We start from the raw sequence: 27285 nt of genomic DNA on the forward strand, positions 1-27285 counted from the left end.
ATATTTTGATATAACGAAAGAAAACTGCCGGTCCCGAGGCGAGGACTTCAATATAACGGGAGTCCACTCGATGTATGCACAAATCATAGAACTCTGTCATCCTTGCTTGTCTGAAGAACTGAAAGCTGCCATACTAAACACTTGTTCATATCTGGTGAGAGTCAGGAATATTTGCATTTCATGCTTACCTCCAGATATCTTTATGTTCTCTTGCAGGACTTTAAAGCACCCACATGTTGTTTGGTATTCAGTCAAGTATGCATTTTTCCACACGATTTACTTATTCTAACATATTCTACTCTTTGCCAAAAAGAATGAATACTTGCACAACACAACATGTCTTGTGTATCTTTTTATTATTTTTTAACAGTTATTTGATATCTAAAGCTTCTTCCAACTTCTCATACTATGCCAATAATCTACACGCCATGTTCTTCAGCGGGGTTTCTATTTTTATACCTCCGCCAACGAAGTGGCCGGAGGCATTACGTTTTCGGGTCGTCCGTCCGTCCGTCCGTACGTCCGTCCGTACGTCCGTCCGTACGTCCGTCCCGTTTTGTTTTTGTCGATATCTCAAGAACCATGTGGTGGTTTTACATCAAACTTGGTATGAGGGTATACCCTGGGGGGATAATACTTTGTGTGGATTTTAGGGTCACAGGGTCAAAGGTCAAAGGTCACAGGTTATTTTGGAAAAAAAAAGATTGAAATTTCATGTTTTTCTCCATATCTCGCAAATGGTTCAAGGTATCTTCATGGAACTTAGTATATATGCTTGTACCGATGAGCAGTGATTATCTAGGGAAGTTGGGGGTCATGGTTCAAAGGTCAGGGGGTCAAAGGTCAAGGTCAACTCCTCAAAATATCACTACTTTACTCCTCAAAATATCACTACTTTACTCCTCAAAATATCACTACTTTCCTTAAAATGCAATGCCTGAAGGTTTTTTTTTTTTTTTTTTTTTTTTAACTTGATGTATGCATGTATTACCCAATATATATTCTGTGGGAAGTTTCTTGCCAAAAGGTCAAAAGGTCAAAGGTCAAGTGAAAGTGCTAAATTGCACTTTTTCCTCCATATCTCGAAAGTAACTCAAGGTATCATCATGAAACTTACATATTTATGCATGTTCTACCTAACAGTGATTCTCTTTGGAACTGTGAGGTCAAAGGTCAAAGGCCAGGTTTAGATAATGCTATTTTACCATTTGATACTGAAATGATACTTTTTCTCAATACCTTGAAAATTACTCAATGCATAAGCTTATAAAAGGGCCAAAAGTCAAGTAAAAATCATCAGTTCCCCAAATACCTGCACTCTGACATTTTAATCATTCATCAAATTGAACCTAGTTCTAGGAAAGTGAACATTCAGCACATATGTGGCAAACCGGTCATTTTAATATTTTGCCAATTGTGTGAATCTGTCATCACACATTGTCAAGACATTGTACTATAGACCTATTAGGAGAACCATGCATTATGGCGGAGGCATACCAGTCGCCGTAGCGATATTTCTAGTTTATACAATTACTTGATATCTTGCTTCTTCCAACTTCTCATACTATGCCAATAATATCTACACACAATGTTCTTCAGCAGGGCTGAACTATTAATAGTCATCAGAAAGCCACCAAGAACAACATGCAACTGCCCGACACTTGTGCAAATGAAGACGAGTTTAGTGAAGGATGACGTGAAATTTACTGTCCTTAATTTGCTGCCTTATAAAAGATTGTTATGGCGTCACAATCCGTCCATGTATTCATATTTGATGTATTAATTGTCTGTGATGAAATTTTGAATTTGTGATGATCTCTTCAAATACAGCCCTAGACTGAAGGGGTGATCCACCCTTCAATAGAGAATTGAATTTATCATGTACTGCTCATCAGGCTATAGACGTATTATGCCAGTGTATTTTACTGTATTTTACTGATTTCTCTTTGGTAGAGAGGATAAACTGATAAAGATTGTATTTACTTTTTTTAAAAATACATATGTATAAAAACTATGCTGTATTGCTAAGAGATACTTCAGAAGATATACACATCGAATTCCATGTGAAGTGCACATCAGCTCCTCTTACTAAAGTGCTCTTTAAAGTAAATACATTATATGCATTTCTCTCTGTGCCTTTTTTTGCTATAACTTTGTTTTCCATCAAGCACCCACTATGTACAATATTCTAAGTCTGTGGACTGGGAGATATATTTGATTTTTTGTTTTCTCTGATTTTGAGGACAGAAGAATATTTAATGTGCATATTAATATTTGATGTAAATATGATGTATAGTACAGAATTATCTCCTCTTACCTTGTAATGTTGTAACTTTGTATGTTGGAATTATATGCCACTTTGGAAATTCATTGGAATGTGTGTCTCGTGTCATTGTACAGCAAGAATGTGCTGCATGAGGATATTGTGGTTGTATGCAGACTCTTGCAATCCTCACAAAAACGTTCTTTACCTTCCTTTCCCTCGCCTCCTTTCTGCTATCCTCCTTCTCTTCTTTCTTTCGTACAAATTACTGACTTGATATGGTATGGATTATTGCACTGTAAGTTGTTAGCAAGACAAGTTGAATTGAATGGGACAGAGTGAACCACGCAACATCCTGGAACGTACCTGTGGCGGTATTAAATTACAGTGAACATGTTTATAACAAGACCACAGTAATTTACTTTCGCTGGTTGGGCATTCCACGTGCATGTACATATAATATTATATGGGCCAACAAAGCTGAAGGTGTGTGTTGCTTGAAGGTTTGCATGGTGAAGTAACTGATGGAGAGAGGTTTGCGGTGACACCATGTGTATGTATTCCTTAACCGGATCATTGCTTGGCAGAAGAAGAGCCTAGAAAGAGGAGAATTGAAGAGGGAAGCAACATATGGGGGTTGTAAGGAGGGCAAAAAGTGAAGAGTGGAGGACAGTAATGGGCTGGAAGTTGAAGTTGCACTCGTGAAGACGGTAGAGAAGGGAAGAGAGAGAGTGGTAAGGAAGAGTAGAGTGAGAATTAAGTAAGATGTTTGAACATCGTTAGGAGGAGAAAGATGAAATAGAAGGGAAGAGGAAGAGGGAGGAGTTGAAGGTAGGAAAATCGAGATAGGAGAGAGAAGTGAAGATTCATGAAACCAAAGAGAAGAACGAAGTGAAGAAAGAGAAGGCTCATGTCGAAATATATTATATGTATGGTGCATGTAAAGACCACTGCACCCTATACGACTTTCGGTCACACGACCGACAGACACGGATTCAAAATAATTCACAATAGCCTCAGAGTAAACACGCTTGTATATTTCAGATCCAGAGTCTGTCAGTCTCGCGACCGAAAGTCATAAAGTGTGCGGCGGCCTTAATGTGAGCCGTGTTTCCCTTGAAGGAACAGTTACAGAGCATCTGAATAGTGGATAAAAGTATTTCATCAGTTCTGAAACAGAGGGGCTATGAAGCTATTCAATAAATCTCAAGAAGAGAGTTAATAACCAGGGCCCAAAGTTATGAACAACTTACAAGCGACTGGTGATCAGTTCTTGTGCTGAATTATGGAAATTCTGATAAGTATAGCACATCAGAACTGATCACCAGTCGCTCGTAAGTTGTTCGTAACTTTACAAACAGCTTTATGAAACACCCCCCTGGGCTGTCAACATTCACACATCAAAATCAGACAAGATTCCAAATCAGCAGTCTGGGATATACCTGTGTGTTACATGCATCTTAATTGGAAAAAATTGAAAATCGGGGAGACTCTCGTATTCTCTTATCCAGACATGAACAGATATTGAAGTTTTCAGGAAGCCTTTTGCAGAATCACCCCCCAGATTACAAATACCCTTGTGGCTCTAGCCATCACAAAATAACTGTCTGTCAGTAAGGAGTCGAACACATCTTTGCAAGTTTTTGTTTTGTGTCAGAATGACATTTAATGTTGTGAACAAAATGGCACAGGGACACATACACAAACAAACAAAGGGATATGCTTTTTGGTTTTAAGAGGACAAAATACAGGAAAAATGACATAAAAAGTAGCTTTGCTACGAAGACACAAATTTAAAAAAAAAAAAACTGTCTACCTAACCACAAATGTTGTACAAGGTCATTTTTGGGAACTTACATATGTAGTTTTAAAAATACTGATAGTTTATAATTTAATTTGTTTTTAAATAATTTTAAAATCACAGTAAGTGATTTGAAGAGCAAAAGAGCAACTCACACTCAATGAACTCACTCACAGTTGGACCTCAGTGCTCCCATGTACAAAATTCTTCCTACAGTACCTACCTACCCTTGTGTAAATGAATAGCACAAGTATTTTTAACGCATTTAATGCTAAACGTATCTACCCCTCATAACAAAACATATCTGTTTATAGCACATAAAATGTAATTCTTTGATCGTTAGTACCTATTTGTTGGATGAAATGTGAAGTAACAACAGTGTTTACAATGATTTCTTCTCAGCAAGATATCATGACAGTCAATCTCTAGTGGTTTGTTTCAGGTATAAGAAATGGGGCATAATGATATGCACGCTTGGGCTACAAACAAGCCAAACACACTGTAAAAGTCCCGTCCCTTCAGCTATGAATTCACAAGGTGCAAATGGTAGCAGAGTGAAGACATGTATGGATAATGGCTGGAAAATACTTAATCCCATCTATTTCTCCAGGCATGAAATATCAAATGATTATTCTGAAGTTCGTACAGGGATTGGGGGTGGGGACATCCCCACAAAGCTCACATGAATAAATTACCACAGGTTAACTGTACCAACAGCTGGATACAGTTGACTGATAGTAACCATCGATGGCATTCACTAAATATACTGTATCATTGGTGCAAGATTACATGAAGTAAACTTTCAATGTGCTGGAATTCATTGACTCAACCACAGTTGATGCAAACATTTATAACAACAGTATGTATTTCTTCTTTTTTTCTCACAGAGCCTAAAAATGCCAACCTTGAGGATTACATATGAGATGTGCCAATTATGACGATAAATGGTAGTTGAAAGTCAAATTGAAAAGAACATACAGAATTATGCGGTTCATAGCCAGGAGAAAACAGACAATTACCTACTGTAAAAGTAGAAATTTTCGCGGTGTTGAAATTTTCGCGCATTTCGTGCAACCAGAAACTAGCGCGAAAATAAAAGCACATGAATATTTTTGCCTGCCATATATTCCAGTAGTTGAGGTCTTAATTCCGCGGAATTAAAAAGATGCGAAACTCTTCTTACCCCGCTGAGCGCGAAAAATTTGTCGTGCGAAAATATCCACTTTTACAGTAATCATGTAATGGATATTGATAATATCTTACGGTTTCAGTATTCCTGTGCTGTTAATCTTACAGGGTTTATTGACATGAGACACCTTGTTCAGATAACCATCTGAGGACAAAAGTCAGTGGCATGGAGCAGCATATGATGATGATCTGATCAACATCTTTAACAAGGGATAAACCTCTTTGTCTACATTACTGGAAGAATTCAATGCAGGCAATATCATCACAACTGCAAACGGAAAGGACTATTCACGCAAACCTTATTAAAGGCAATTGTTTTGTTTGCAAAATGCGTGCCTCACAAATATCTGTTACACAACACACAGAACAGGATTACACAGAATGCGCAAGTTGAGTAACGGCACAATTTTCTCCCCCTGTGTTTCGCACAGAACAGTACAGGACCAAGAGTATAGTATGCTTGGGAAATTTCGTGCCAAGAACGGATGAAACATCAGCCTATGATGAAGATTGTATCCCTAATTTGACAAAGCGAAAAGAGGGCGTACCGGTACCCATGGGCTAACCCGTTGAAGATGGGCTGATTTTGCTACAACGTGCACGGGACTAGTCTTCAAGGGGTTGATATGAATGAGAATGGGAGCACGCATATTGATGCCATCAGAAGACCTGGTGGGAAGAAAATTTCTCTTGGTCCCTGTTGCCATGGATACAGCAATAAGCAGCATAATATGTTCATGGTTGACACTAGTAATAATGGTGATGATGATGATTACTATGCTCTCAGTGATGATGACAAAACAATAATAACAAGGATGATAACAATAATAATAATGGCAATACTGTTAATACACAAAATAGCAATCATAACAATGATGGCAATACTAAGTTTAGATTTTTGACACAAATATGATGACTGCTGATTACATTACTATCAAGCCATCATTTTTCTAATATACCGCAATTAATCATTTAGAAAAGGTTCATTGAGAAACGATCTGTGTGTGACAGGGAACATTTGGCAATTCATAGTTATAGAAAAGTAACAGAATACTATGAGACTCATAATACTGTCAGCAGGAAAAAAAAATAATAATTGGGAAATTAATAACCTGCAGAACTCTGATCGATGACATAGCCTGAATGTAGACTAGCAAGTCACATAAGGGAAACAGTAGGCCTGTACATGTACACATGGCAAAAGTGAAAACGCTGTCCCTACATAGATGCCCACAACAAAGCATCTAGCTAAAGACCATTCTTGTTCCACAAAAAAACTTTACATAATTGCTAAAATAAGACATCAATCACTTCCATGTGAGCAACTACCACCCAGCAGTGCATATTGCAGTTGTTACCATGGTAACGATTATTACTGTTAATTTGTAGTTTATGCACATTTCTGAAAATGAAACCCATCTCAGGCAGTGGCTACAAAGAGGCTGGCAGCCAAGACTAATTTGCAGTTTATGCAGACTGATGGAAGGGTATTAACAAATCTTGATTACTGAAAAAAAAAACCCACAACAAAACCAGTAACAAGGACGCCACATTCCAATTTCATTGATGTCATACACTCTCTATTGAAAAAAAAAAGTTGATTGTCAGCATATAACTTTCCTGTCAGCCCCATCCAACCCACCCACCCTTCCCCCCAAATACACAAACACACACTCTTGTAAGAAGCTTCAACCAGGGATAGGCCTACATTATAGCTTGCTCAAGGTAACTGTGCATTATATATCATTCAGACTTCCTAAGCTTTCTGACTGAAAAAAGAAGAAGGATGATTTGGCTCAAAAGTAAGAAAGAGAGAGCAGTTCCCACCGGAGTGTGTAGTAAAATCATCAAGAAAAATAGGAAATTCCTACTGACACAAGAGCTGGCAAGGGTCAAAATTCAGATTCCCTCCTCAGAAATTTAGAATAGGTGGGAGGTCCGCATGACTTGTTTCTGAAAAATATATTTTTCTTTATTTTGGTAAATTGACCATTAAAGTGAATTGGAAAACCAGCGAATTCATACTCAAATTATGTTTCATGTAGAGCAGGGGTGCATACTCAATAATCAAAGATGTACCAAACAAAAAATCTGAGTTTCCCCATTTGCCTAGTGTGAAGTAGGCCTACTATTCACGCACATATACAGGCACTGTTGTGCAGCATGGGAAGGTGTAGTACAGGTGTATATACCTCTATTAAAGGTAGGACCCACTCCTAGGGTGCTTTCTCATTAACTACTCTGTTTTGACTACCCTCGTGTAAAATGTATCCCAGGTTGCCCAGTGTGAAACTAACCAATGTCCCCAATTGAAGCCATTTACAAGAACACACACAGACACAGACACACACTATAACACATTGAAAGGGAAGAAAATTAGTAGCACAAGTAAAAAATGTCAAAAAACACAAACCACAATTTGTTTTTGCATTTGGTGAGTGAAATAAGCATTTGATATATGTGTAATGAATAGGCCTTAGGATTTTAACTTTTGCTAGAAACAATACCAAAAGACCAAGCATCTTCAATAGCTATTTCTTTATATCTAGTTTCATGCACAAAAAAAAAAAAAAACACATTAATTGTAGATTTTTGCTACACTACTAAAATTTGGCTATTTACAAACACCATAGAATACTCACCAAGTAGTCTTATCTTTTGAAGAATTTCAGACCTACTGGTTTGCTTTCTGGTCTATTTTTTTTTTTTGGTATACTTATTACAGCTACAAAGATGGAAACACACTCTGAAGCTTTCAAGGTAGCAGTCCTCCTTTGCAAATTTTCACCAAGTGATTAAAAAAGTTGCGAAGCTTATAAAGATCAAACAGACAAGTTGGATTTAAGTCTAAGACAATGTGAGATCCAAGGCTAGCATGCGAGATCGACTGGTCAAATCAAACTCTGTCATCTCGAAGACCCAGTTAGCATGGGGGGTACCATGGTGTCGGAAGGCTGACCCAGCTCGGATATTTTCAAGAGTCCCCCGCTGTAACAAAGTGTGTACAACTTTATCACTGATCTTTATAACACACACAGCCGAAGAATCTCGACTGAGGTCGACTGGTGCCGGTAAGCGTAAGCTTCAATGCACATATTCGCCGACCGGTGCTATTTGTGGTTTTGGAATGTACCCCGGTGGGCAGTGAATGAATTGAACAACCCATGAATCTTCATGTTACTGGGTCTTTTGAGCGCAAGCGGAAGATACTCTCCCCATGCTCGGAAAATGAAAGGATGATGACTGGATCACAACTGCCTGTAACGAGCAACTCACTGCCCAATTCTTAACGCAATATTTACGAGCAGGATGGACAAGAAATACTTTCGACACAAATTTACAATCTCTGGATGAAACTGTGTCGGTAGCTGAGAGAGGGCTGGCAAAGGAGCACCACTACCTGTAAATCTCCAGTTGTGGTCGCTCTCAGCTTTGAGACACTACATCTACAGATAGAGTCAAAAACACTGCCACTATAACGAGAGACAGAGAGCACACTTTTGATTTTGCGACAGAATTCGTGTGATACCGGCAGAATTATGAATACACCATCTCCGGTACACAAACTTAGCACTTTAGTGTATGCTACGACATGCATTGAAAATATATAGTAAACTATGTCATGTTGCTTGGAATATCAAGCAGACCACCACTGACATACTGTCTTCGAACAAGTTCACACAACATCATATCATTCGAGTCCAGCTAAATTGTGAAACGTTGGGGAACCTTGCCAGTATCCCAAATGGATTTTGTGGAAGAGATTTGTTTCTTTTCTTTAATAGGGCATTAGAGTCCTACCAACGAAGAAAAATTATTCCACACGAACATTTCTCATGCAGATATCTCTCTCTCAAGAATTTCAGATGTCACAGTCAAGAGTACACACATACAAAATTACTCCTACACTACAAATTAGTCCAGTTATACTGGGGCAACAACATCTAGAGAATATATAATATCGCACAAACTTCACAAGCAAAAAGTGTAAAAAGATGGCTAGCCACGCACTTTAGACCCTTTTGGGGGTGTGTTAAGGTTCACATTGAATTCTACTCTGACAAACAAGCTGAATATCTACAGCAAAGTCTCCTTAAGATGCAAGCTCCTTTGGATAAACAGACAAAATGTAATTTGTAAAGCTTTTGTTAAATGCATAAATACTCATAGTTTTTAAATGAAGATTTCAATTGCAATACTATTGATATTTAACCCAAACCAAGGTGTTAATAGCTTCTTCTTTTTTTAGCACATTTTCTTTGCTTTTTCATTACTTTTCATTTTTACATTTCATTCCTTTTGTTAAAGCAACACCTTAATTTGGGTTCATGCAAATTTTGTTCATATTTTCCATTCATGAATAGCTGAACATATCAGATTCAAAAAACAGAAAATACAGCATATATGGCGAATGTATACATTTCTTCAAAGGATATATCATAATAGCTTTATCATGCATAACTTGAGTGATATGACACACACATACTACAATGTACAGTACATTAGGTAATGTATTTGTATTGGTGACTACACAACGACATTCCGTTACCAGCTGTCTGGGGCTCTTCGGTTTTCAAACCAGCCACCAGATGCAATTTCTCAACATATACAGTAACTATGGATGACAATGCTGAACGATTATTTTCATGATTTCTACTTTCATAGCACCTCCGAGAAAACAAGTGAGAGAAAAAAAAAAACCACAAAAATAATGAAAACTACCCCCATCCCCTACCCATTGAGGCATAAAAATCATGATACGAAATATTAATATTGGCATCCCACCGCAAAGGTCAGGCATGTTTCATGTCTGGTGCTGAACAGATACCACTTAGCCTTTCCAACGCCATATTTTCTCTGCTCTCGTTCAACATTAACAGCACAGCCATACTAGAGGCTTATTTGCTGGTTGCTAGCACCGATGCCACTTGACAAACTTTAATTTTTGTTGAGTGTATGCACCTCTTTTGAGAAAAGAAGCAGCATTTGATGTTGATCATGTGTCTCAGAGAAGCTACCGTGCCAAGCGGTGCGCTGCAATTAGTTTGATATGATTTCTGAAGTCCATCTGATGAAAAAGGCAAACATACAACCATTCTTAATATAACTGACAAGTAAATGGCATTTACGAGGACATAGATTGATTGTTCCACTTTTCAGCTGCATTGCTTACTCACTAACTAATCTTGTATTTTTCTTCCTTGTTCATCATTTTTTTTTTGTTTTTTTTTGGGGGGGGAGGGGGCAACTGTGATGCATTCAGTACTACATATACTGGATTGATTAACTAAAATGAAAAAAAAAAATGCCTGTTGTTGACCTGAAAGCAGCTGCAAAGGGAAGCCCCCTGAAAGAGACATAAAAACTGAATTGTTACATGGCAACCATGGTCTTGAAAAGGTGGCACAAAGCTTATCAGAATAATCATCATTATAATGACAATCGAGACGATAAATATCACATTTACAAGGGGTAGCCTCTTGCAGTGTTGGCACTATTCTACCAGTGGACTCCTCCAGCATCATTTATTACCCCTCTGAAGGGTGCCATTCTTACTTGTAACTGACAGGGGCACAGCAGATAAACATGCAGTCCATAGATGCACGCGCCTGGTGGGGCTTGAACCCCGGGCTCTCCTGTTGACGGTCCCAGAACCTTGGGTCGTTGAACCACAGCACTCTCAAGTGAGTGAGGAACGATTTGCTGAATGAGATGCAAAGGAATATATTAATAGAGAGGAGACGGTAGTGCCCTGAGAGCTGTGTGTGCTCCAAGCAAGCCTGGTTTGCTCCTTTCCAATGTGACTGGACACTGCTCCAGTGCCGCAAAGCTTTGTAATGCTGCATGGTCAGTGGCAGCTGAAGTTAGTGGAGAGCGCAGTTAAATACCTAGCTCTTTGCCAATAATACCACATGCAGGCATCCTTTCTAATTCCTCACGCACTGTGACAAGCACGGAGATATCACTAAGCGGTTGTGATGTGTACTGCTCTGCCACTGGTACACTCTCTTGACCTTTATAGTACAGGGAAACCTAATTATAGAGAGCTACTTGGGACCCCTGAAATTTAACGGCTAGAGTAATTTTCTATGTTTGCGACAGGGTGCCTATTTGCATCAGGGTCAGTTTCATTCATCAATGAAACAGCGAAAGAGCATCGAGTGTGCTTGTCATACTAAAAAACAAAAGCGGGAGTTACTCACAAATATTACAGGAATTGAGAGTAATCTCTCACCAGATTGAGTACGGTAGTTCCATCAACAAATGAAACTGTCCCCGTACATATAATATGGATAATTACTCTATATTAGGTATCTCGTTTTATCAGGGATAAAAAAGGAAGAATATAAACAGAATGGAACCTGCAAAATCACTTCATTATATCAGGTATCTCATTATCAGGACATTCAACAGTACATCTAATCAGCATGGGGAGCATTTCATTTGTTTCTGTCACAGGTTTGGCACAACACGTATGCCATGCCGGTTACGAGACTAGCACCATTACGGTTCCTTACAAATTCATTACAGAAGTGTACTGTCATTCATTTTGAGTTGTTAATATTTCTGGCACACACAAGTCAATGGCTTCAGATGAAACATTCTTCAAGCCACAGGCATTTTTTTTTTCTTCTACTGTTTGTTTGTAAGATATTTATTCACTTCATGACGCATTTTCTACGAAGTGCCTCGCAAACAAGCTCATGCACGCTAAGATAACAAGGATTGTCTACTGCAACAGCACTTAAATAGACTACTTTACTAGAAGCCCGTAAGTATGGATGGCACATAACTGATATTGGATGACGAGTATCATAATCTAAAACTGGCACACTATCTGGAAACGACGCCATTTATCAAGGCTGTTGGCATTTGGATGTGGTGAGATGCAGCAAACCGTACTCTTGGAATCTAGAAGTCACTCCGGCTGGCAATTAACTTTAGAGGGCCAATCGGAGACTCCCACAGCACACGCCTCACGGCAGTGTTGATGATTGCCGATCACTTAGCAGTCTGAAATCATCACTGAGTTGAAAGAACCACCTGGCACGTGACCTTTTTTGTGTAATTTGACGTACACATTCCACTTGTGTTTTCTGCAACTTAGCAGCAGTCAGGCGAAGTGGAGGCCGATGACCCAAATCAGACTTGTAAATTGAATTTAAAAAGTAGATGACATGATCTGGTCTGATACTGCAGCATTAAGTTGCAACAAACGTTGGTACTTTTGTTAATTCCATTTTTTTTTTCTAAGGGAGAGAAAAAGCTGCTTGGAGGAGCTCAGGATTGGAGAAACCACGGAAGAGTTGAAAGTGAAGTGTACAATTAATATTCATTCAAAGTCATCCAAGCTAAGCTTGTTGACTTCTAATTTTTTGGATAAACAAAATAGCTAGACATGCACTGTTTTGTTTGAAGGCCCCAGCATTATGCATCTTCACATTTTCTTGTTTATATGTACACATGCAATAACATACTACTCACAGCTCAAGGCAAACTACTGCTGAATTGATTGTTTTACTCAATCCATGTGTACATCATTGTGAAAAGTCTCCACCTGATCATGCAACAGGTTTACTTTCGCCAACACTTCTCAGAATGTATACATACTTTGTTCTAATCATTTGTGTATGCATACTTCCAATCTGATATCTAATCACAACACTTGCTGTAATGCTTGTAACCACACATGAAAATTGCATTAAAAATCTTTATACTGAGCCCTTATGATACTGATCATGCAACAAGAATAAATCTTTTAAAAAAAAGAAAAAAAATCAGAATATCTTACTGAATACACATAATGATATTAGATATCTTTAAAAAAAAAAGAACTAAGTGGTGGGCACAAGTGCATTTCATGCTATACAATGCTTACTTTTATCTTATTTATTTCAAGATTGCATAATTTTATATCTGGATACCAACTGAGTATCTTAATTCTGATATTCAAATGTCAAAATATGCACAAATTTGACATCTGAATATCAAATCACATAATTTGCCGATATCAACATGTCAACATATCCACATCATCACTGCATGTAGTGAACATGGTATCTGAACCATAGAACATGTTGAACCATGTCAAGTTATGAAGTGGAACCACTGCAATATTCAGGCATAACAAATATTCATCAATAAATGATTCCAAGGACTCTATGGATACTGCATTCTATGCATTATTTCACATTGGAACATGTAAGAAAATGGGATTCATGGAAAGGGCTCGGTTGGAAGGCAAAATGTGATTATTGCCTACTGTGGAAACACAGGAAACCGCATTCCCATTCCATCTCCAACATTTCCCCACGCGCCCCACGGGTACGGAGGGTGGGGCGGGTTGCTCTGGTGTGGGGGCTGATCCAGCTCCTTCCCTTTCTTCTGTCTGATGAGGTGCTGGTTCAAGTCTGGACGGGCGATCAGCGGAATGCCCGCCTGGTGATGATGCCCCATGTGGTGGCCGTGGGCGTTGCTGGTTCTTGAATCGATAGGTGGGGAAAGTCCCTGTCTGTCGGTCAGGTGGCTTGACAACGATCTCTCCAGCAGGGGCATCCCCATGGACCTTTCGAAGTGGGCGTGGCTGTGGCCACCCCCGCTGCCGCAACTGGTGTTTCCACTGGAACCATGCCGGTCCATGCTAATCACAGACCTCTCTATATGCGGGTTTCCTAGGTGCTCCATGCTGGGTGAGTGCCCGTCGCCATGGCTCCCACGAGGATGGCTGTCAAGGTTGTGGATCGTTGCATTGGATCTCTCGATGGAATCCTGTCTGTCCCGGTGGCTCCTGTCTGGAAGTCTCGTCGGCATCATGGCTTGCCTGCTGTTGTCAACAGGTGGAGGGCTCTCGGGGGATTCCATACTCAGATCCATACCTTGGCGGTCTGGGTTGATGACGAGACCCATTGGCAAGTGGCTGACAGGAGGGGCGACCATTCTGCACTCTGAATACTGTGACACCGGTGGGTTGTTGATCACAGACTGGTTTCTCGTCTGGGATACCTTCTTGGCCGATGCAGACTTTGAGCTTTTGCTTTTCGGTGCTGCCTCTCCACTCCGCTTAGGTCGTCCCAGGTGAGGGTTGGCGCAGCGGCCGACGTCGATGCCGTGGTCCCGCTTCTTGTGGGTCTTGAGGCTGACGTTGTGCGTGAAGGCTCTTTCGCACATGTCGCACTTGTAGGGCTTCTCTCCAGTGTGTTGCCTCATGTGTGCGTTGAGCTGTGAGCGCTGCACAAAGCCCCTCCCGCACTCCTGGCACAGGATGGGCTTCACGTCGCGGTGGATAATGTCGTGCCTCTTCAGCTGCCTCTGAAAAAGAAATCGCCGGCCACAAATCTTGCACACAAATGGCAGATTACCCTGGTGCCGCAGCTGGTGATTCTTCAGATACTTTGCCTTGCGGAATACATCCCCACATAGTTCACACATGAACGTTTTCTCCTCTTCATTTCCTTTGGGTGGTTTATCTAGGTGCTTCTTCTGGTGGTTACGCAGAAGGTTTGGACGGCGATACACCTTCTTGCACTTATCACACGGGTAATCCTGCCTTGGCTTGCTGTGATGGAATTGATGTTTGGGCAAGCTGTATATACTGACGAACTCACTACAGTCCGGACATGCTACCATTATGACTATCCAACCCTGGAGTTCGTAGAGGACATCAACATCTTCCTCGGGGGACAAACTTTCAGAAGCATTGTGACGATCCTTGAAGAGATCATCAGTTTGTCCGTCACCAAGGACTACCACTACCCTACGTCCTTCAGGCTCTCTTCTCTCTCCTCCTTCTTCATCATCACCTCCTTTCTTCTCGTTGCCATCGCCTTTTCCATCCCTCTTCAGAGATGCTGCTCCACTGCGCTCGTCTCCTACTAACAACGACATGTAACCTCCTTTTAGAATGCCTCCTCCCATTGCGAAGCCATCCCCATTCCCTCTCTCTCCAGGATTGTCCTCTCCATCATTTCTCTCATTCCTGGCCTCATCCAGCTTGGACAGAGAGCTGACAGCGTTGCTGTTCCCGTCTCCCTGGGGCCCCGCCTCCTCCTCCTCCTTTTCCTCTGTCTTGCAGGCCACATCTTGTGACGTCCCCCTCGCCTGGCCAACCTCGGAGTCCGGGAGCTGCCAGACGACGGTCAGGCCGCACCTCTCCAGGTGAGGTCCGAGCGTGGCGCGGAACTCCCGGATCTGGTCCGGATGCTCGTTCTGGATGTGGTCGATGACCTCGGTGATGACTGCCATCTGCTCCAGACAGATCTTACACTGAAACTTCTTCCTGTATGCCATCATCTTCTTGATGCGACACCTGTACCACGTTTCTCCCCTACAGACAAATACACAGATACAAAGATAGATATTTCATTCAAGGGTATAAAGTACGTACTCCCATCCCCCTGCAAGTTGAATCACATTTTCCTCTATCAATGGAAAGTATTGTAAACAGCATTTCCCAGGCATACAGGCATTCATTCTTTATACATTAATATTCATTGTCTGTGGTTCAGTGGAAGTTTAATATTCATTTGCAGAACTACATCTGTAACAAGAGAGAAGGGACCTGGGGGTCCTCATACTCACCTGAGTGTCACAAGTTTGCCTTCCATGCATACTTCCAGACTACAAAGTGAGAACATAGCAAATTTGGGGCATCCAGGGGGACATGGTGTCCATCTGTACACTACTGTAAAAGTGGATATTTTCGCGCGAGCAATTTTTCGCGCTTGGCCAGGTAAGAAGAGTTTCGCGTGTTTTTAATTCCGCGGACTCAAGATATCAAGCACAGGAACATATGGCAAGCAAAATTATTCGCGTGCTTTTATTTCTGCGCTAGTTTCTGGTTGCGCGAAATGCGCGAAAATTTCAACACCGCGAAAATTTCCACTTTTACAGTACATCACTCTGGTAAAGATACCTGCAAAGTATTTTGAAAATTCAACTCTGCACTTGAAAAAAAAGAGAAACGTAAATGTACGAAATAGCCCCAAATTGGGATCCTGCCCAATCCCTGAATGTATAATAAATGACCTTGAAAACACATATATACTAATGTACAATTGTATAGAACAACAGGCACATTACACATCATAGTTGCCAAGTGTTTGGTACAAAGGAAGAAGAAGAAGAAGAAATAAGCATGGGTCGTACTTTAACCTAGTCTTGTCCAGGTATTTCCTCTTCTTTGGTGGCAGCTTCTCCCCCCGCCGAACCTTGCGCTTCCCCCTGGCCGCGCCGACTCCTTGTCTGGAGCGACGGTCCTTCTCATTCCCGTCCTCATCTGACCACTTTTCATCTCTTACCAGTTTGGGTCGACCCTATCATACAGGAAAACAATCAAAGACACCCGATGGCACTTTTTAATGCATAATATGCATTAGATCTATAAACACCATTTAAACAGAAAGAAAAGAGGGTAAGATGAAAAAAAGATGAAAAACTGCAACTGAGACAAACAAAGAAACAAACAAACATATTACAATGAACAACAAAAGATTCAAATACAGAAAATGTCAACTTTTCCTTTTTCAACACTAACAATCTGATACTACAGATCAGATAAGAATAGATAAGATTAAAGTACATAACAAGGCCATGGTAATGTGGTGTCTAGAAACTGGTGGGTTAAGAAGTTTGGCATGTTTTTTTTGGCGATAACAGGAAGGAGTCTTTTAGGGAGACATTCACACAATGCCTTTTGCTTCCTGCACATTGTGTATCACTGCGGTGAGGACTCACCAGTTTGGAGAAAACATTACCTTTTATAGAGAAGTGAATGGGGACGAAGGATTAACAACTTCCAATCCCAGTGAGGCTATGACAAAGCACCTCTTGCGCAATTTGTTATTTTCACAGAAAGGCCACATCCCCAGAGACACTACGGTTGTACAGTCAACCTTGTCTAAGTCAAATCTATTTGGACTTGAAGAAATAGCTTTGACCTAGAGAAAATTTGACTTATGTGGGATTAAAATCAATAGACAATAAAGAGAAGAGGACTTGAAAAGACCTTTGACTTAGGCAATTACTTGACTTATTTGAGGTCGACTTAAGCAAGGTTGACAGTACTTCTGAAAAGTAAATAATGAACTCCACTTTACAATATTTTGCAGCAATGAACACTGCCCAAACTGACTGTTTGTGAGCCTTCAGTGCAGAGAAAAAAAAAGTTGGTTTATAAAACTAGGATGTCATTTAATACCCGCAAATACAAGCTACATGTGAGAAGAATGTAAATTTGACCAAAAAAACCCCCAACAAACCCAACAGCTTTTATAGTACACTGTGTCATTTGGCAATTTATAGTAAGTTTGGGTGGGTTTTGTGCAGTTGAGCAAAATATGCGAACTTGGCAAAGCATTGACTGAGTTGGGCGTGCAAATGTGACACGTAAAGAGATAAAACCACCACACCAGGAGGACCTCAAAAAATTTGAAAAATAAGAACCTCTAAGATCTGTTAACCTGTACCTCCCACAATTCTATGAGAGCCTTTAATACCCCCAAACAAGATTCTTTTTGCAGGTCGACAAAGAAAAGACAGACCTGTAATCCACCTTTGTGAAAGCAGTAAAGTGGTACGTATCCCCTTTCCATGTGCCACGAACAATGAAAATATCAACCAGGCTCGAGGTATGAATACAGCGAGTGCTGATGGGCTCACAAGCTCTTTTGTTGTACACAAAAGAGGCACCTGCATCGGGTCAGAGGAAGATGCTATCTACTGAGCTTAGCCTTGATCGCTATATGTACATCTTCATATGAGTTTCATCTCGAAACAAGTACACACTACATTCGGAAAAGGCAAATAATACTACGAGATACAGGTACACTGTACACACAATTTTCATATAGAAAAGCAACAGATATCGATAGAAAAAACTCTTTTAGGCCATTTTCTGGGAAGCATAAAACAAATAAACATGAATTTAGGCCACAAATGCAGGCAGTCTTGTCTACATTTTGGGAACCTGGTATACTAGGTTCCCATATATCAGTTGACCATACGGGAACCTGGTACATGTATACCAGGTTCCCGTAAGGAACGGGCTCACACAAGTCTTACCCTTCCTCGCTTTGCTTGGGGTCTGTAGTCTCTGTCGTCGTTATTGTCTTCCATGGACACGGCCCCATCATCTTCATCGTCCGATGGCCAGGCAGCAGTGTGGGACTGTCATAGGACAAAGGACAAGCAGAAGGCGATAATTGCTTTATCATAGCCTGAAATCGGGATAAGATTAAATGACATCATGGATTCACTTTCTAGACTGAAGTCCTACAGAAATCCCAGTTTATGTGCTCCTGGACAACAGAAGAATACTGTATACGCCATATATTTCGCAAGTCTAAATTTTCGCGAATCGGGACTTCACAACAATTTCGCGAGTGGTTAAATTCGTGATCGTGGAGTCCTGTACTGAACGGAGTTATATGCGTACGTCACATTCATATCGGCATTAGAGTCAATATTTTCACGTGTTTTTAATTTCGCAAATAGCGGCTGACTCGCGAAATTCGCAAAAATAAAAATCTCGCACAATATTCGGCGTATACAGTAGTTCATGGGTCACTGCGTCAGCTTTTGCAACCACTACAGATACTCAATGGAACATACACTGTATTAGACACACTAGCCACAGTCATACTACCCAGTATTTTGTTTTGCTCAGTATGGGCAGTTTGACTGCAAACTTTCTGAACCAGCCAAATTTTCTATAAATTTCCTGCATGTGTTTGGGAAGTTTCTCACTTCTCGAAAAAGATGAGCGTAGTTTTGTTTACATTGGTGTGTCACCAGCTTCTCAGTCACCTTTCCCATATCACATCACTAACAGGCCTTCTGCTACTGTAGAATGAGACATGACATCTTTCCGCTGCTTTGATCTACTGCCACGATTCTACAAGAGTCCACCAAGAACAGCAGAGGGTATATAATAGCAATACTAATAATAGCGGCTATTTGTATAGCACATGAGTCCACCTTTTGGTGCACATGGCCCTTCTAAATGTACAAAACATGACAACAGGGAGGAAAATAACAAACACAAACCAGATAAGGAAGACAATTTCACTGAACATTCTGGATGGCAGTTATGTAATCCTCAATGTGAGAGGAACACATACGTTTCCAGTTTGAATTTGAATGTTTCTGTAGATGACAGTTGGGGTAACTGAATAGGTAATTGATTCCATAACTGAGAAAGCATGATCCCCTCCCCCATCTATTTTTTATTCTGGGTATTTGAAGTGACTGTGCATCTATCTGATGACGAAACGAGAGTTCGTGTCAGGTTGGTATATTTACCTTTGATGCAGGAGATTTTTTCTTTGGAGATTTGACACTCGTTTTCACCTTCAGCGTCACCTTCTTCTTCCTCCCTACACCCTTCTTCTGGTTGGCTTTCTTTATGGCATCCTGCTTCTTCTGCAAGGCAACCTGTCGCTTCGACTTCTTCTTCCGGTAATCGCTGGTCAGCTTAACTTGAAGGATGTTTGGCTTGTAGACGGGACGCCCTCTACTGGTCATGCGAACTGGTATCTTGATTTTAGGGGCTGGTGTAGATGATTCATACCTGATGATAATGCAGGATAAATATCGAACGAAAAAAAAAAAAAAAAACATTCTGATCTCTTTGCATCTTTAACACATTTTACCCTTTTCATATGGGCGTATGACTTCAATATTCATCATTTTTCCCATTTTTAAATTGGTTTCTGACTGTCAGTTGAGGACATCCTCTACAGTTCTGGTTATCATAACTGCACAGATAAACTGCAAAGTCCATCAAGAATAGTACAATACACTGTACACCGTATATACAATATGCAGAACAATTTCACACTAACAATAACTATGAAGGTATTTTCCCTCATAATATTCTTTCTTAAAAGTACATGTAGCCAAGACTGACAATCCAAAGGATTTTGGAGTATCTACATCTGTACTCATCAGAGCTTAATAAAAAATGTATGGCTTTGATTTGACTTGCTCTACTTTAATGTTCTTGATCATGGGTAGAAGAGATGACATATTATGTGCCTTGAGATTTGAAATGACATCGCAAGGTTGGGGGCGAAAAAAGGAATGCTGTCCAAGCTCACCTTTGCTTGTGCTTCCTGCCTTTCTTCGTCTCTTTCTTTTCAGGCTCTGTGCAGTCTCTGTGTCCATACCTATGATTAAAAAAAGAATAGCGACTTCCGAGTAAATCAAGAAAACTGTTGACATATGAGAGTACTGCTCAAAGCAGGGCTGCTGTCCTATGCAGAAAAACAAACAAACAAACAAACAAAAAAGATTGCTGTAAAAGTGGTTTCTTTCGCGTACAGATACTTTCACGGTTTCCATCGGTGCCGACTTTTTTGCGTGTGTTTAAATTCACGGTCGGCAAAATCTGTGAATTCACAGTCGGCAAAATCTGTTTTATTTTGCAGATGAAAACCCAAACTATAATCCGATTATTCTTTTATTTATTAGATAGAAATTGAAATCAAATGCAGGCTTACCTAAAATCCCGTCTCTCGAGTACTTTATGATATGCTTGTACCTACATTGCGCGGTATCGTTGTGTGTGTGTTGACCATCAATACACTCAATGCACGGAATCTTCGTGTGTGCATGTGCGCAACAGCATTGTAACAAGCGGCGAGTTGAAAACATTTTTTAACATGATGTTAAATTCGCGGTTCAACCTCAAAGCGCGAAAAGCGCAAAAATAAAACCACCGCGAAAGAAACCACTTTTACAGTGTATCTAAATAGGCATACTGATGATAAGTAAAAACTTTTTTTTAAAACAGCAAAAACATATTCTAAATTGCACATATCAAGTATGCCTAATCAAACTGACAAAACAAGCAAACAACAACAACAACAAAACACAGCAGAAACTGGTAACATAGTTTCAGTGACATTTACTTTGTATTATACAGTACATAATTTGTACATTTAAATAATGCACAGCTTTGTAAGAATCTGCAAAATTTTTGCCTAGCCCAAGGTCTCTAGATCTAGGGTTTCAGGCCCAGTTTCTAGATGAGTCAGTAAAAGTCTTCATGAGCGCAGGAAAAATATGAAAAATATGAAAAACTAGGAAAGCACTCGGAGAGCGTAGACCTCCGCCAAGCAGCTTATTTCCGCTCATATAGGCATGCTGAAAATCGCCCTTATTTCCCAATATCAGTCATAAAGAAGCATTTCTGTTGTGTGTCCTCAGAGTATACCTCATCAGCAGCTATATAGGTGCAAGCTGTGCCTCAAGTACACACTCCAGGGGTGTATCCAGGATTTTTTCTGGGGGGGTCGTAATCAAATTTTTTGGACCTTTACCTTTGCGAGGGAGTGGAGCGACCAGGCGGGGGGAGGGTGTGTCCCCCCTCCCACGGTAGGGAGTTTTTGAATTTTATATCTTAAAATGGGGCCATTTGGAGCATACAAAAGTGACTTTTTCGGCATGGCAGTGCGGCTTAGAAATAAGGTATGGCATATAAAAACTAAGTTACAAAATTTACGAGGTTTTTGACAATTTGCTGGAACACCACCTGGTTACTTTTTTTTTTCCTATCGTTTATTATAAGGTAAAAAGCCCTCGAAAAACAAAAATGTCTTACAAAAAGTGGACCTTTTGAAAATTTGGGGGGATCGTACGACCCTCCCGACCCCCCCTTGCATACACCCATGCACTCAGTGCAAGTATGCACACCTCAAATATGCACAGCTTGAGCTCCCTTGTTTGGTGGCCCTATTTGCCAATGGTAATCTTTCAAAAGAGGAGAAAAAAAAAGTATCCGGGATCCAGACAATTAGCCAGATCACTACCAAAATTTAATCATCTGTTCCTTACATCATTATCATTTTTCCTGTAAGTTTCATCCAAATCCTTTGGCAGCTTTCGGAGTTGTTTTGCAAACAGACAAACAAACAAACAAACAAACAGCAACAAAAACATAACTTCCTATAGGCCGAGGTGACAAAGATACTTTCAAAGCAGCAGTTCTCCATAGCATTCAAAAAAAGCCATTAAAGGGACATTCAAGACGATTTGATAATTTCAAATTACATGTATGTATCTTGCTGAAGCACGCCATGTAGACCAGTGAGACCAGGTAGCGCTTATGTAGTACATAAACTGATAGTGCCATGCATATTTGTGGAATTTATTGTGGTCCTTGAGTAGATAAGCCAAACTCTGAAAAAAATATTACCCTGAACACGGATGATGCCATGGGAGGCTCATTTCCAGTGATTACATATACAGTGTAATTACACCATACCAATTCAATTTCATTACAACACCACTTGCTTTACCAAAATAAGTTCACTTGTATAGAATTTATACAGGTTTTCTTCTTACATTTTGCCTCCATGAGCACCCAATCACACATTGTTATGTGAAGCTGAAAGTCATCACCCTTGCTAACTATGATTTGTAATGAATTTGGAACATTCTTATTCTTTATCCCAATCACTATAAATTCTGTAACTCTGTACCCAGTATAATCAATTACATAGATGTTCAAATGCAGAAGTCTAAAAATCATCCAGAGGTCTCCTCTCACTTCTATTTCTTCTCTTTTGTGCCATCAACATCGGCGTACTCAGTCCAGTTGGTCACTGCATCGGCAGTATCCGCCAAGAATGGGAAGTTGATGGACCAATAACAGGACATATTGTGCATACAGGAATCCACAGAAGTTGCAAGTTCCATTTGTACTCCAATTCTTGTGTTCCTAAGCCATGTTCTGTTCTACCCAGATGGTATGGCTGTGGAAGTCTTATTCTTAAATTTCACCTGCCATCATCAGACATCTGCTGCATCTTCTTGGAGCTCTTCAACTCAAGCAGAAAGTGCAAACCATGTCAAGCTCCTTCTACCTGGTATTTAGCTGCAAACAGAATTTACAAAATGGTAATTCTAGGCTTTATATTCTAAAATTATTTTTATATTTTTTTTTTTACTTTTGAAGGAGTTTTTAAAATCATTTTGTTGACTTTTACGGCTCTCCTCCATAGATGAGTATACTATAGGAGAGGATTCCATGAAGCCAGATGTGCGTAGTCTCCACAGAACATATCCCCAACGACAAGATACAGACTGATCTTTCAGTCAAACTCAGCAAAAGTTTTGGACAATAGGGGTCAAAGTGATCTAATAATCATGGATTTTCAAAAAGGCTTTGATGTGGATAGCCATCATCCACTACTCCATAAGCTTGATTATCTTGGAATTTGTAACATCCATACTCGGCTGCAGAATTTCTTACACAACCGCCATCAGAGAGTCCTTGTAGGAAGGATTATCAGTGACCCCTTACCTGTGAAGTCAGGCATTCCGCAGTTCACAGTGATGGGTCCACTGTTGTTCCTCACCTACAGTCTCTGCATCGGTATATCAATGACCTACCCAGTAATCTTTCATCCAAAATATGCCTGTTCGTGGATGATTGCATCTTGTATTGTGGGATTGAAACCCCTTCAGACCAAACCTCACTCCAAGCTGATATCGACACACTTCGTGCCTGGGAGCGAAAGTGGCAGATGGCTTCAACACTTCCAAGTGCTTCGTCATGAATGTCACTCACAAGACAAGACCCCTTCAGTTTAGTTATTCCATGCGAAACAACACACTAAGACGAGTTCATTCATCATCCATACCTTGGAGGTGAGTTGACATTGGATTTGTCCTGGACCATGCATATCAATCAAGTAACCAATAAAGCCAATCGTCAGCTTGGTCTACTGAGAAGGAATCTGTACGGCTGCGACATTCAAACCACAACCATAGCTTACATCACCTTAGAACGCCCACTCTTGGAATACTGCCATGCAGTCTGGGGTCCATGCCAGGAAAACAACAAGCAAGCCATTGAAAAGATCCCAAAACGAGCTACAAGCTTTGCATGCAACAATTATGACAGAACACCTAGTGTGACAAATATGATGAAGCATCTGGAATGGGAAAGTCTCGAAAGACGGAGATTCAAATCTCGCCTTCGCATCATTTACAAAGAGACTCAAGGACTAATCCCTAGCAACATCAAACATCTACAAAGCACTAATTCGGCTCGGAGAAAACCAAGCACAAGGCACTCTTCTAAGAAATTTGTGTATGACCATATACAATTGTAAGGGCAAATAAGAGCTGCTACCGGCAGTCTCTCTACTTAAAGGACAAGTTCACCTTCATAAACGTAAGGTTTGAGAGAATGCAACAATATTAGTAGAACACATCAGTGAAAGTTTGAGGAAAATTGGACAATCGATGCAAAAGTTATGAATTTTTAAAATTTTTGTGTTGGAACCGCTGGATGTGGAGACTACTACAGCTTGTGAGTCATATGCGTACAACAGTATAAAGAAAATGTAAAAGAAAATTCAACATATTTTCACTTTTTTCGCATAATATAAGAGCACTTGACTTGCCTCTTTCTAAAGGCAGGGGGAATAATATTACCCATAACATTTGTCGGTAACGAGTCAGGGGAATGTGTACTTTTTTCAAAAGATGGAATTTTGTGAAATTCTCTTTATATTTTCCTTATATTGTTGTACGCATGTGACATCTAAGTTATTCAGCCACTGCAGTAGTCTTCTCATCCAGCGGTTACTGCACAAAAACTTCAAAAATTCATAACTTTTGAACGGATTGTCTGATTTTCCTCAAACTTTCAATGTGTTCTACTAATATTGCTACATTCTCTCAATCCTTATGTTTATGAAGGTGAACTTGTCCTTTAAGGACAATTCCCCAGTGGAATGACCTCCCAGATAATGTAAGGGAAGCCCCTACGATTAAAAAATTTAAAGACCTTCCTGAAAATATAAAGTTTGAATAAGATATGCCTCCGACTCATGTATTGCTGCCTAAATATATGGAATAGCTACATCAGGCGTTTGTACATCAATGACATCAAGATCAAATGATAAGCACAACTTTCAAAGTTTAAATACGATAACATGCCAGCAGCACAGCGGACTGTACCAGACCAAAATGATAAAGAATAAAGAGTCTAACTAAAGCACGGCCTGCCTGCTCTAGCTCTGCACAACGAGACACTCACTACAGTTTACACTAGTTAGAACCTAGATCAGATGATCTAGATCTGGACACTTTTGTAGTCTCCTTAATTTAGGCCATACTTGACATTATTTACATTCAGTGGTGTAGGCCTGGCTAGAGTGATTTTGCTGTGAAGTATTTATGTTGTAGACTCTAGACACCAATGCAGAAGTAAAAGTAGGGCCCAGATCGGATTGTCCAGTTAAGTAAAGCCTAGAGGATCTAGACCTGTCTACTGGACTACATTCTTACTTCAGACCCTGACCTCCTACTCCCCCGATACACACATACAAATGTATACTTGGGTGACCCGCACCTCGTCATAGTTAATGTTTGCCCATATTTGAATCACATTTCGCCACTGAAATTCTTTGAAATCCAACTCACATACAGGAAAAATGCTGAAAATTCCAATGGAATCACAAGTTCACTGATCGATATTGAAAATTTGCAGCTATCGTCGTCGAACGCGAACAATGCGAAAAAGTTGCGCGCTAAGGAAGGGGCCCGCAACTCGTCACCCATAGACTTAGCATGTAAAAGACGTGTGCGGGTGACAGTGATGTTCCCATAGACATACACATAAAAGATGCGTGCGGGTGACTTTAACACGTATTCCTATGGCCCTATGAAAATTTCAGATTTTCGCGAAAAACTGTTCGGTTTTCACCACAATTTGCTTGATTGTGGTAGCCCTGCCAAGTTTCAAGCGTACAGAACACAGTCCCGGGCATACATTTTTGCTTAGTGCGCTCAAAACAATTTTAAGTGGGGTGACGATATTCGGGCCCCTGACGAGGTGCGGGCACCTCACTATACTCTAAATTACGACTAGATCTAGTCTAGTCAGTAGTGCATCTGAATGCGACAGTTAAAATTCATAAAATTTTACTGCATCTGTAAATGCCTGCAATTTTATATTATCTGTCACAGCTAGGTTGTCTAGATCTACATCATGATTCAAATGTCATCATGCTTCTGAACTGAAGTTCTGTCTCGCCCCGCGCTGTGATTATGTCAGTAGTGATAGAGTCTAGTCTCTAGATAAAGATAGTGCCTTAATTCACTGGGCTTCAGAATAGACACCACACAGGCGTAAGTTTCAACACTATTTGCATGGCATCGTATTTCTGAATATATTCCTCTATACTTTTTTTTGGTTAAAGTAAATTCTTTGATATCGTTGTCCATAGTATTTGTTTATGTTGTACCGATCCGATGAGGCATCAGGAATTTCACATTGTCAATAGTTAAAACCCAGCACAGAGCACACATTTATCAATACATGGGACCATGCAGCAAGTTCTATTACCAGAAGTCGATGAGGAAGGCCGCTAATCGAGCGTCACTTTTGATCCCCGACAGACCTACGAGATCCTTTAACTTTATCCATTTATCAAATTCTTCTTCTAAGTCTACACGTGTGTCTTCTTCCACTTCTTGCTCCTCAAGTATCTCATCAGATTGCCTGATATCCTCTCTCTTGTCATCTGGTTCCGAGCCTTCCTCACAAGGTTTGCTTTCGTCGCCCATTATTTCTGCAGTCGCCTCCATATTGTCCACTTGTGTCACACTACTAGTCTTCGTACCGGACCGTTGGGCATTATTACTACCCATGCAGGAATATGGCATAAGGACTCAGGAGTTCAAAGGAAATGTCAGTATCAAAATATGCAAAAGAGGAAAATTACTAGACGTTTAATGACAATAACAATACATAAATTGATAACATCGAGTAAATGATGTGATATGGCCCACACTTGATATAACATTTCGGCTTACTCAGAGTCTGAACGAAAAAGTTGTCTCAATTTTTTTTTCCATAGGATTGGAAACCCATTAGGCCTATGGTTTTTTTTTTTTTTTAATCTGTTCTCTTTTTTTGTGTTTTTGTGTGTGCGTGTGTGTGAGCGCGCGTTGGGAGTTCTTTGAGAGGAGTAAGAAAAGGTCTGCCATGGGTGAGAAAGGACCCTGCAGCGTCGGG

The 27285-nt window shown here is 40.3% G+C and overlaps 1 protein-coding gene across 1 annotated transcript; it reads right to left on the reverse strand.

Annotated features, from left to right (window-relative positions):
• Positions 1-13101: 13101 nt before the first annotated feature.
• Positions 13102-26863, reverse strand: LOC139735813 (uncharacterized). Its single transcript, XM_071646562.1, has 6 exons — positions 26614-26863; positions 20348-20416; positions 19551-19818; positions 18312-18416; positions 16398-16564; positions 13102-15576 (listed from the first exon to the last, which is right to left on the reverse strand). The coding sequence occupies exons 1-6, from the start codon at positions 26853-26855 to the stop codon at positions 13512-13514; spliced, it is 2916 nt and encodes a 971-aa protein (XP_071502663.1). The 5' UTR covers positions 26856-26863; the 3' UTR covers positions 13102-13511.
• Between the last annotated feature and the right edge of the window lie 422 nt (positions 26864-27285).

This window comes from Diadema antillarum, unplaced genomic scaffold (genome assembly GCF_040938485.1).
Source record: "Diadema antillarum isolate AM-2024a unplaced genomic scaffold, OU_Dant_1.0 seq00000599_RagTag, whole genome shotgun sequence".
Lineage (NCBI taxonomy): Eukaryota > Metazoa > Echinodermata > Echinoidea > Diadematoida > Diadematidae > Diadema > Diadema antillarum.